At 38.0% G+C, this 13,109-nt stretch overlaps 1 protein-coding gene across 4 annotated transcripts in view; it reads right to left on the bottom strand.

Moving 5' to 3' along the window:
* auts2a (activator of transcription and developmental regulator AUTS2 a) overlaps nt 1–13,109 on the bottom strand; it is a 381,444-nt gene that overhangs the window by 249,904 nt on the left and 118,431 nt on the right. The window contains exon 1 of one of the 4 annotated variants that reach the window (XM_067434086.1): nt 11,513–11,648. The exons of the other annotated variants lie outside the window; for them this stretch is intronic. Coding sequence (XP_067290187.1) covers nt 11,513–11,560 — 48 coding nt within the window. The 5' untranslated portion in view covers nt 11,561–11,648. Of the gene's footprint in view, nt 1–11,512; nt 11,649–13,109 lie in introns of those variants that run through there. 4 annotated transcript variants of the gene reach the window in all.

Here is a 13,109-nt window from a genome sequence, read left to right as displayed (position 1 = left end):
CAATGCGCACTGTGAAGTAACTGTGACGTCTACTCCTAAATGGTCTATAATGTCATACAATTGCACCTTGATACATAAAATGAATTTTAGCTATATACATTTGCATTTAACCATTAGCAAGTACCTAAACGTATCACTTTAACATTCATCAAATAGGTGAAAATTTATAATCTACACATTGCCACACTCACCAAAATGAGTATACCATGTGGTCATAGCATTCGACATTCCATTTATTATGGTTTCGGATGCATTAAAGGTGCACTATGCAACTTTACGTCCACTAGAGGGCGCCTATTCAAAACAAAGCCATAGTTTGATGACGCAAAGTTTGAGCGCAGCATCTTGGGACATGTGGTCTTCACCTCACCCGGTGGGATATAGGACTCGGGCAGAAATCATGTTCATACATGCGGTTATTAACGTTACTGTAGTGTGTAGCAGAGCAGGACCGAGTGTTTTGGAGCTGAGCATGGCCGCTGAAGCGATTGTTATGCAAACACACGGCTCACGAGCACCGGGGCTTTTATTATGACGGGACGGGACACAGTCGCCAGGCGCCTGCACTGATCCGCTCTGGTTATGATTATGAGGTAATGTAGCTCTGTTTATCATATTAGATACATTTAAGTGTGTTGAAAATGATGTTATTACGTTACTCCGTGCGTTCACTTGTTCACACTGCTAAGAGTAAAGCGCTCCTGCCAAATAAAACCCGAAACCGAGGGTAACGCAGATATGACGCAATTGACAGGCGACTCGCTCAAACGCTATGCTGAAACATCCCGGTCCTTAGTTAAAATAGCAATTTTCTCACAATTTACAAATAGTTGGAAACATTTGGGATATTGTAGGTACTCAACTGAACAAAATATATAACACTGGCCTAGTGGTTTTTGGATATTTTTACTGAAGAACTGAAGAAAACTGATCCTGTAGAAGATTAAACTGATTTCAAGAATTAAACTGAAAGAGAGCAGATAAAGGGAGCACATGTATTATTTAAGATATATCCAGCTTTAGATGGGATAGAAACATTTTTTTAAAAATTGATGAGGCTGATTTTTTAAAAGTCATATAAATCCTTAAGATATCACATCTATCAGTGAATCAAACTTGAATTAATTCAACTCTACTAATCCTGAAAAGTTCATCAGAGAAGGCAAATGAGATGCTTGAACGGTCTCATTTCCAGATCTGTAAAAAAATCAGATAAACTGCAGAGCAGACTTAATACAGGGAGATAGAGGAAAAAAACAAGAATGGCTGCAGGTATTTGTTGAAAAAATAAGCAGATCCTTTGAGGCTAACTGTGTACATTTGTCTGTAAATGCTAAGCTAGGTGCGAAATAATTTGGATAATTATATTTAGCAAAAAAAATGCATCTACTACACATGAAATCCGCCTGCTCTTTTCTTAAGACTAAGCCATGCACAATATTACAGCAGGTACTGTATTCACACACACACACACACACACACACACACACACGCACACACACACACACACACACACTGCAAGAGCCTGTGGGCAGAGGGTCCTCCTCAACCAGAATCTTCTTACTCTTCCTCTCAGGGCATGAATAATGCATGAGAACATGTAAATACGTTATCTGGTGCATGCATTAAAGATCACAGGAAGACTGAGGGTCTTTCAGCTCCCATGATTAATAAAACATGTAGACTACCAAGACTGACACTCTTTAGTTTTTTCCATCTGCACACACATAAAGAGAGTTTATGTTGTTTGCTAAGTGAGTGTGTACATGAGTGGGTCAATAGAAATGTCAGTGTGGTATAGTGCTTCTAAAACTGTTAAATCACAAGTTGATTTGATAAATAAACTATTTATAAGCACATTAAAGTGGCTGGAAAAAATGAACTTTCAATAAAACTTGGCTGTCTATACAGCAGAAAGGAAAAACATGTTCTGTAATCGATGCTACCTATAATAGAGAAAAGGGCTGTTTTCGTCCCTTTTGCCTAATAGGTACAAAAAATTCAATATCCATAATGCACTGGGCATGTTGCCGTCCAAGGCCACTCCAATCAGTCTCCCATCCTAACGCTAATCCTACTTCTTAGCAAATTTTTGTCATAAATGTGTCAGCTAGTATTGTGTAGTAGTGAGTTCCTCTTGTTTTCCAGTGAGGGATCCAGTGTGTTGCAGGCAGTGGATAAAGGCTGCAAAGAATCATAAATGCGGAGAGAATGCTGCGGCAAAAAACCTGTCTTTGTAGTCATCATTTCAAACCGGATGACCACGAAAAAGTGCTTTAGGGGAAACCGGGGAAGAAACTGGAGTTTTAACCTCCCAAAGCAAAACACAATTGCGTACAGGTAAGAATACTAATGCCATAGTTTTCCATTTTGACCAAATATGCCATTTGAAGAGTAGACAAGAGTATTTTCAAGAACATTTTCAATAATAAAGCTTTTTGCATAATTCTGCTGACTTTTGCTGACATACACTGTTACCAAAAGTTTTGGGATGCCTGCCTTTACATGCACATGAACTTTAATGACATCCTATTCTTAATCCGTAGGGTTTAATATGGAGTTGACCCACCCTTTGCAGCTTTAACAGCTTCAACTCTTCTGGGAAGGCTTTCCTCAAGGTTTAGGAGTGTGTTTCTGGGAATTTTTGACCATTCTTCTAGAAGCACATTTGTGAGGTCAGGCACTGATGTTGGACGAGAAGGCCTGGCTCTCAGTCTCTAATTCATCCCAAAGCTGTTCTATCGGGTTGAGCTCAGGACTCTGTGCAGGTCAGTCAAGTTCCTCCACACCAAACACACTCATCCATGCCCTTTATGGATCTTGCTTTGTGCACTGGTGTGCAGTCATGTTGGAACAGGAAGGGGCCATCCCCAAACTGTTCACACAAAGTTGTGAGCATGAAATTGTCCAAAATTTCTTGGTATGTTGAAGCACTGAGAGTTCCTTTCACTGGAACTAAGGGGCCAAGACCAACCCCTGAAAATCAACCCCACCCCATAATCCCCTTTTGCATACTGTATCTTTTACATAAACTGCTTGCATTTTAACAATAGAAAGTGGGTTGAAAATGGGTGAAGTTACACTCTTAATTACAACTGAAAAAAGCACATTGAATTAATCACCCAATTAATTTGGCTGATTAACTCAATTAAGACAGGAAACAGCAGTGTAGCAAAGTAAAGAATGAGAGGTAAGTGTAAGAAGTGAGGCTATTTCAAGATATAAGGTCTAAAACAAGGGTCATTTTACGTTACGCAAAATTGCAAGCAATTTTCAGTATCGTTTACGGAGGGAAATAGGGCCACACTGCCATTTCTTCGTAACGGTTTGTGAAATTTACTAGCATTGAAAATTGTTTCAAAGCAAAACCTACACCATTTTTTTTCAGCGTGAATACAGAATCTATATTCTCTCTTCCGTCCATCTAATTTAATTTACCCCTTACACGGTTTCCTCTATTCTCATTTATCCACACACACAGCACAGGCTCCGTGCGGCCAATAAAGTGACAGCTCTGCCTTGTCAGGCCTTTTCTCCACAGAGTTTAAGTCACCCAGGCAGCCTGTCAATCAAAATGCCAGAAAGATGACAGCTTCTCCCATTCGCTATCGTGTTGCCGCGACGACAGGGTGACCTTTCATTGCCTCAGCAGCTGCCAGGCATCTTCCTCTCATCACATCGAGAGTGGGATAAGAGAGGGGAAAAGAAATGAAGGGGGAAAAGAATAGGAGAGAGGGAAAGAATAAAAACAGCAATGCTCCCTGAGGGGGAGGATTCTGTGCCGGTCTTAGGCTGTTTCAAAAGCCAAGCAACATTTTTGGGCCTACCATGTCCATGAAAGGCTACATTAAGAGTGAACTCTTTTTTAAAGTGCTTCTAACCAAGAGTTTTACACCAGTCAGTGACATCTCTTTCATAGAGGTTATTTTGAATGACTTGTTGGAAACCGATCTGAAAAGTGTTATCCACTCAAACTTTTTGGTAAGTAAGTGAGGTGCATGAGAAAAATATTCTGAAGACATAAACATAAAGTAAAGATAATGTAAATGTGCGTTTCTGTGGATGGGCGGGTAAAAGTGTGTCATATTTTTGAGATATACACACACAGGAGGACAGCAGCATCTGGAGACTGGGGAGGCATCACAGCACACGGGCTGCCCGCTTGCCTTGCTCAGAGAGTGGGAAAAAGCGGGAGGAAATCTGTTTCCTGTCATCCCCCATCTTGTCAGTCTTGGTACAGACATCTTGCATCCCTCGACAGCTGTTTGCTGCTCACTCACACAGATGGCTGCTTCTCTTTGAACCAAACTCTCTCTCTCTCTCTCTCTCTCTCTCTCTCTCTCTCTCTATCTGTTCAAACTTTCCCTTCATCTCTTCATCTGACACTAAACTTTCTTAAGAGTTACAGAATGTTACCTTCAAAAAAAGGAACATTGGTGCTAGAACAAAGAGCTCAACAATAAAGATGGCCAGGGGCCAGCGTGAGAAAGAGCTAAAGATTAGGTTGTCACTGGTATGCCACAACAGTGTGTATAAATTCAAAGCTTAACATTATAATCAATTATTTGTCATAATTAGCTTGTCGTTTGTTATTTAACAATGGCAATTAAAGGTATTGTAAACATGGAATTGCTTAGGATATGTGACATAAAAAGAGAGCATGTCTTTTCTGTGGAAATGCAGCAAGTGAATTTGACAAGCACAGGTACATTAGCCTTACATCATTAGCCCCAAATGAGGTTCATAAGTAGAGTTGTTCCGATTCCACTAGTAGTATCACAAATATTACTGATACCACAACAAATTCTGGCATCGGTATCAGCTAGGGATTGCACCGACTAATCGACTTTAATGCTCTGCCAGGATGCTTTAAGCTTGACGTCGACTAGTCCTTGGCCTATAGAGGGCGCAACAAGATAAGCAAATTCCTGACACGCAGCTCTGCTTTCAACAGTTAAAAATGACAAATAAATGCATACTCCGAGAGCTCTACACAAGACATGTTTTATTATACCATCTGGATGCTCAAAATTTATCAGGAGAATGCACGCTTATTCTACACGTAAGTTAATCATCGTGCTAAACTAATGCCTGCTGCATTGCAACGCACACACATAGCCGATCGCACATCACGCGGAGATCGCGTGCGACTGACACAAAACCATTCAGTAGCGCAGAAATGTATTGTCAACACTGTTCTGTCATTTATTAATAAGATAGCTTAGAAACTGAAAAGTTCTTGCATATATTTCTTGATAACTAAAACTCACAGTTTCACTGTTAGTAGAGAGACGCTGGCAGGTAGCACGCAATCACTCACTAATGCATTCATATACATGAAATCTTTATTGCGCTACTTTATCTGTATCTTATTCAGAACGAGCAGAAGTCTGTGAGAAATAACGACCATAAGACAAAATAACGGATACAAAAGATTGCGTCTCAGCTCAAGGCTTATTTGTTTATTAATGACGCCATCAGCGACTAGTCAACGTCGACTCGACTTACATCACAAAATGTCGACTTCAAAAAATCGTTCTAAGTCGTTCAACCCCTAGTATCAGCAGGCACTTGATAAATACTCGATCTGATAACATAATTCTTTAACAAGACCTAGCGTTAGTTATTATGATGACCGCTAGCTTTGCCTAACCACTGCACGGTTCTTCTTCTTCGGTGCTCAGAATGCACTGTAAACACAGGAAGTTGTGCTGTGTTGCTAAGCAATCCCTTTTAGAGTAGTGCAGCTTAAACGAAAATGTGTTAGCAGTATTTCAGACTGGAAATCCGGTACTAAAATTAAAAAATTTTGATGATACCAGTGTTTCTTTAGTAAGTTACCGACTGTAGTAAGCTACGCGCAGGGCTCCAGACTGTAGCCGAATATATACTAGTGTCTGTGAATATTAAACTGCAAAATACTATTTAAATATCACAGCTGCATGTTCTGCGTCTCTGTGTGGATGTGCGAGTGCGTGCGCCTTTATGAGGACATGAACGAACACATAGACCGACATTTCATGAGAGTTTACAATTTCATTTGAGAAAACGGTCACAGACACTCAAAGGTCTTCACAGCAACCCGTCAAAATAAAAAATTGAAAGAATATATTAGTTTACTGTAGTAGCCTACAGTAGATTTAACGTCTCTATGTAATAATAATAATAATGTCTCTAATAAAAATAATTAAGCCTTGATGGTTGCTTATTTTTCACTTGTTTTGTTTAGAGATTATTTTCTGATTTATATATATACTATATATATATATATATATATATATATATATATATATATATATATATATATTTATATTTATATTCCTATGTATTTGTTGCACTGGTTTTTATACTGTTATATTGTAAAACAAAAATAACTTTTTAAGTTTGCTGTTTTTTTTGTTTTTGTTTTTGTGGCTGCAGTTCTTTTTTCTTAAGAAAAAATTATTAATATTATTGTCAAATGCATGTCAGATAATAAATTGAATTGGACTTTTAGATATAATTGGGGGGTTTAGCACTGAATAAGTCTCAGCAGTGCTGTATGAAGAATTGCAAAAAATTATGGATGGATGGATGGATGGATGGATGGATGGATGGATGGATGGATGGATGGATGGATGGATGGATGGATGGATGGATGGATGGATGGATGGATGGATGGATGGATGGATGGATGGATGGACGGACGGGAGGACTGATGGATGGATGGATGAGAAATATATATTCACAGGGTGTAGCCTAAATCCAAGCTACCACCCGGACAGAAAGCATGACCATTAGAAGCAGACCACCCATCTCGATTAAACCAGTCTAGCATGGCTTCCATCAACAGCCGGAGCAGTGAAATGGTCATAGAACTGGGGTAGCATAAAAGCAGCCCATAATCACTAAAATTATCTCTGCATGCTTCTCTGTGAGAGCCGTTTACAATTCACAATTTTCCAGCCCGCAACTAAACCAACAAAAGCATTCTGATGCAATTAAACCAAAACATAGTGCAGTGCACAACCCATGAGAAATTCACAATATCTTATTTTCCCTGTTTGTTTTTATACTTGTTTAAAGAAGGGTGGATTGTTCCAGTCCTCTCTTTTGCCTGTCTTTAGCCACACAAATCAGTGGCATTCTGGTCAACAGGCTAAACCTGCGGCTCTAAAGTTACTCTGCTTTTAGACTGAACACTTGACGCTGCCGTCAGTCAAACCTCTTAGATCCAGACAGCGGTGAAAGGGTAATGGAGGGCATCCCATTCACAGCACACGTCAAATGGTCATCTCTTCCACTTTACTACTAGTTATAGCATGAAATAAACAAATGATCATCAGAAGGAATGTTGAAAGAAACAGTACAACTTACTGAAATGTATCATGTCTTAATGTAATCGTTCAATTTGCATTTGCATTTGCATTTATGCATTTGCATTTATGCATTTGGCAGACGCTTTTATCCAAAGCGACTTACATTGCATTCAGCTACACATTTTTTTTAAACTATTTTTGTCAATTCTTGCTTTCCCTGGGAATCGAACCCATGACCTTGGCGTTGCTAGCGCCATGCTCTACTGTTTGAGCTACAGGAAAGATCAATCTGTGTTCAATGTTCAATCTGTGTTTGAATCGCGGAAAGACATCAGATTGAAAACAATGTTATGTTACATTACTTTTACCTCAGGAAAGCCATTCAGTGTTCGTTAAAAATGTGAAATGTGAAAGTTATAAATATGCACTATATTACATATTTATTATATTTTTATTTAACCTGTTGTGTGTTCATTTGTGTATGTATATTTGAATAAATCTGTAAGGAGAACAAATTACAGCTACCATTTAAATGTGTATATTTCAACAATACATTGCATTAGAAATATCCTTATATCTTTGTCTTATGTGCAATTGAAATGTTTGTATACAACTCAGTAATGATTAAAGGGATAGTTCACCCAAAATGAAACCGTAAGACCTTACTTCATCTTCTGAACACAAATTCAGATATTTTTGATAGTCAGAGCGCTCTCAGGCCCCTCCATAGACAGCTATTATCAAATAAACAATTTGGTGTCACTTCTGGGCTAAATTAAAAAAATATTTTGGTTTTGTGTTTTGGGGAAGAAAATGTTTTGCATATTATTATGCTCAACTGCATGAAAATTGCTATTATAGTTATTTTAGTTTTTGGTATTATATATAATAAAATAAAATAAAATAAAAATATTGATAGCATGAAAAATAATAAAACTGAAATAAACTGAAACCACAAATGAGAAAACTACTATAGCCATTCAACCCTGTAACGGGAACCTCAACAGTGTGTATGTAGACAATTTTGAGGAATCAAAAAGACAAGAGAAATTTCTGATAAGATTCAAACCCTGAAAGTGCAGTATCAGCCTACTCTCACACACTGAACCCTCACATCTCTGACTCTGACTCAAAGCTCAATTAGTCATTCACTGGTCTGCTACCCACATTTCTCAGTTCATCTCTCCCAGTCCTCATCCATTGCTCTGTTAATCAGCTGTGAATTGAATATTTTTTACTCTTCACCCTCTCGTGCTTGTTTCATGGCCTGAATCAAAAGCGTTCTCTCAATCTCTACTTTCACACACCAGGGAGCAGAGCAGTCAGGCGGTTGTCATGGTTCCCTTCTCTCATCCGCTCTCCTGTCCAGAGTATGAACCCCATCTCTCTTTCATTTCAAACCCTCTCTCCCCCTATCTGTCTAGCACTCACACACACTGAGTTATGAGCACTGTTAGGTGCCGTGTTAAATTATAGCGGTTCACATGTCATATGAGCACACTTGGGCATTAGAATGAGAGGCACAGAAAGACAAGAGCTGGAGAGAGAGAGAGCGAGCGAGAGAGCGAGAGAGAGAGAGAGAGAGAGAGAGAGAGAGAGAGAGAGAGAGAGAGAGAGAGAGAGAGACTTTAAACATACCTTTATTTATATTTACACTATAAGACATTTTTCAGAAGAAAAAACTTTTGTTTCATTAGGTCCATTGGTAAATACACACATATATCCATTCTAAGAAACCATACAGTCACATAATCAAAAGTAAAAATTACAAAATCTCATTAAAATTTTTTTTTTTAAATACACAGTCACATAACCTCATAGATTTAAAACCAGCTCATTTTCATAATCCACAGAGCACAAAACATCATTTTTCTTCTTAAGAGAGAGAGAGAGAGAGAGAGAGAGAGAGAGAGAGAGAGAGAGAGAGAGAGAGAGAGAGAGAGAGAGAGAGAGAGAGAGAGAGAGAGAGAGAGAGAGAGAGAGAGAGAGAGAGAGAGAGAGAGAGAGAGTATACAGGCTTCACATAAAATGGACGGCCTGTGTGTATAACAGTGTCTTGACAAGGGGCTGACACTGCCAAATAAAACATTTCTCTCTCACACTCACAGATTGCACTTTTCACAGTTCACTGTCACGTCAGACAGATACAAATACCAAGCAATAGCCGATTAATTAACCAAAAGTTGTTTTTTTAATTATGAAGCAAAACATAAGTGTTTAACTTTATTACATAAATAAACAATATTAACTACATGATGCATGAAAATATAATGAATTAATATGTAAATATAAATGTATACAGGTCAAATACGTGTGTGTGTGTGTGTGTGTGTGTGTGTGTGTGTGTGTGTGTGTGTGTGTGTGTGTGTGTGTGTGTGTATCCTAGAAACATGTTTATTTCATAACACTTCATAATAAGCTACCATTTGTTAACATTAGTTAATGCATTAGTTTTTAAGAACTAATCATATGCAGTATTTGACAACATTTAGTAGTATTTATTAGTATTTGTTAAAACCATTGATGTTAATAAATGTATGTAGTAAAGGTTTAAATTAACATGAACTAACATTGAACAATACATTTATTAAACTTAGTTTGTTTATGAATATCTGAACATGCAATAGGCCCTACATCAAAAGAAGACCCTCTGCTTTTAAACAAAAACTTCTGTTTTATTATTAAAATCTACTTATTGAGCAAAAAGCTGAGTCAGAGACTACATTAGTCAAAGACTACATCTTGACTGAATTTAGAATGATGATCAAAACACAGATGGAGTATTTCTATGATTTCTATGCTATTTTACATATGCATATGATTACATATCGCTTGTTTCTGCAACTTCTTTCATGTGCTTTGATCAAAAAATTAGGTACTCTTTCAGATGTGTCACACAGAGCAATTTATCAGCAAAACCTCTAGCTATATAACATTGAGGCTGAGAGAAGAACACAAGATAAGTGACAGGTAATGGCGTTAACCTTTGCTTTCTTTATCTTTATTAAGTTAGTGGATTTAGTTTGTGAAGTAAGTATATGTAAACTGTGTTTACGTGGCTTTTTATGAAGGTGGGTGCCAGTGTTTGTATGGCATGTGCTCTTCTAATCAACTATATATATATATATATATATATATATATAGATCACATTATCATATTTCACACTCACAAACAAATCAATCAATCAAGGTATTTGATTAAATATATATTCTTGACATTTTACAGAAAATAAGGAACAGATATATATTCCCCTAGAACAATCAGGAAGGTGAGTGATTTCCTGTCCTAGTTCTCCAGCTTCTAGATTGGCCCTGGGACCTTTGTGTAGACAACTGAGCTCCCACCATTAGGTACTATCATCCCTGTTTGACCTTCAGATCAGTGTAATGCATCAGGTCTGTGGGTAACTGGATCAAGTTCATATTTCACAGTGCTGATCATATGGACATGTGGCCTTTGATAAGGTTTTGCAATCTAAGAGATTTTATTAGCTACAATCGATTTAACTGAATGAGCGATGGACTGATGTTTTTTTTGTTGTTGTTGTTTTTCCACATTGGCCATTTAAGTAACTGACAAAACATGCAAACCAGGTCTACATCTTATTTTTCACAGTAACACCATCTATCACTTGCTCTCCCTCTCTAAAGAATAGAATATCAGCCTCCATTAAAGTTTAACACAGCTGACAGGACAGGGGCATGACCTGATTCAGACGTGCACACACACACACACACACACACACACACACACACACACACACACACACACACACAAATCACATCTGTATGAATGTTACCATCTGGCTCAGTCTCGGCAGATTTCTGTTAATAACACCAATAAAAGCAAAAGTGATGTCAAAGAAGCACATGTGGTTTATAAGGGAAGCTCTTAAAAGTGCAAAACGTGTTTCAATAAAAAATTTAACCTGGGCAGAGTCAAGCTCAATTAAATATTCAATGCTTCAAAATGCAGGCATGATTATTACAAAATGCATGAGAGGGATTTCAAACCTTCACACACACACACACACACACACACACACACACACACACAGCTATCAATATACCACCATCACGGTTATCAACAGATCAATGCCGGGTTTAAGATTACAGGACCAGCGTTTCTCAGGAAGACAGAGGCTGTGAACCCAGTTAAACACCAGACCGAAGACTGAACACTCGGAGTTAAAACAGACACTGTTCTGACTCACCTTTTCATTATATTTGAACTTGACATAGAACCAGCTGGACTTGATCATGGTGTCGGCCGTTGGCCCGGAGTGTGTCGTGTGCCTGAAGGCAGCGGTACAGGTCAGACGGGCGAGAGTCCGGTATCAGTGCAAACGCCAGAGGATGGAGATCTGAATGCGGTTGGTCTGCTTCACCAGAGCTCAATCCCTCTGTCTGCTTGCGCTTCTTTCCGTCCTGCTCTCTATCCCGCTCTCTCTCCCTCTCTCCCTTTGGTTTCTGCTTGTGCCTCTCTCTCTCATTCTCTTGGCAGGATGTCAGCCCAGCTCTTCAAATACGTTTCAGCTGTGTTCATCGGCGATGGCACATGCCAGAGAGCCAGAGGATATCCAATCTCTCTCTTTTCAGTCTCTCATTCCCCACTCTATACTTCCAACAATCTGTTTTCTGTCCTTTATGGTTTAATGACAGCTTGACAATCCTCAAAAAAAAAAAAAAATATAAGCCCCAAAGTCTCTGAATGATTCAATTGGTTACTTTAATGCCATATTACGCTACTGTATTTTTTTCCAGTCTGTGTTTGGACATTTTCACACTCTCATCCACCTTTAATCTTCTGGCATCTTCTACCCATCTGTCCATCTTTCTCTCCATTTCCACAGATTTTTAAAGTAAAAGTAAAATATCTCTGAAGTATATTCCCATTAATTATGAAATGTTTTAACACACCAGGGTGACACAACTCAGACTTGTTATCTTGGCCAAATAACATTACAATAAAAGATTGCCAATAATTATGGCCAATGTGTTTTGGAAAAAAGCATTTCATAAAGTGAATTTATGAAGAAGAAAAAAAATGTGTTTTGAAAGACAGTGTTTTTAGCTAAGAATAAACTAAAAAAAGTTAGACAGTGTAGTTTTAATAGCATTCTCAAATCACACTGGGTACGATAATCATGGTTCATTCAAACTTCAAGTCATTTGCTAAATAAACGTGAAGGCTGTAATGTAACATTTTCCAGTAAAAGGCACAGATCTGAGTCACTGGGCTGGTGTGGATCTACTTCGTGTTTCTGTAAATGACCTCTGTTATGATTTGGCTAACCTATTTGCATGTAAAAATGCCACCTTCAACAGATTGCTGAATACTAAATAGTTTTTATATGCAAACATAGATAGTAATATGTTAATGACTGTACTATCAGTATAGCTATTTCTAAAGGCCCTGTTTTTGCAGCTTAGCTTTTATAAATGCTCTGGTGAAAGGGAGTAGAGATGCTAGATTGTGCCAACATAGTAAATCAAACTTTTATTGCAAAAAAAGAAAACAGAAAAAGATTTCTTTACGTTTCACCTAGACTAATGTGAACACATCTGGCAGATATGTCTACTCTCCTGAAACACTCCAATCCCCTTCACATCAAAAATAAAGATAAACCAAACAAACCCAGACTGCTGGATCACAGGAATTACCAACACCAGCAACTATACCATTTGTTGGAAAAATGTTACATCACATCATCTCTATTTAGCAAATTACTTCATTTAATTACAGAAATCATCAAACCACAAAAAAAAAAACTAATTGCATGAGCTACAAAATTTTTTATAAAAATAAAC

Source organism: Pseudorasbora parva, chromosome 23, assembly GCF_024679245.1.
Source record: "Pseudorasbora parva isolate DD20220531a chromosome 23, ASM2467924v1, whole genome shotgun sequence".
Taxonomy (NCBI): domain Eukaryota; kingdom Metazoa; phylum Chordata; class Actinopteri; order Cypriniformes; family Gobionidae; genus Pseudorasbora; species Pseudorasbora parva.
This window is presented reverse-complemented; position numbering and strand designations above follow the sequence as displayed.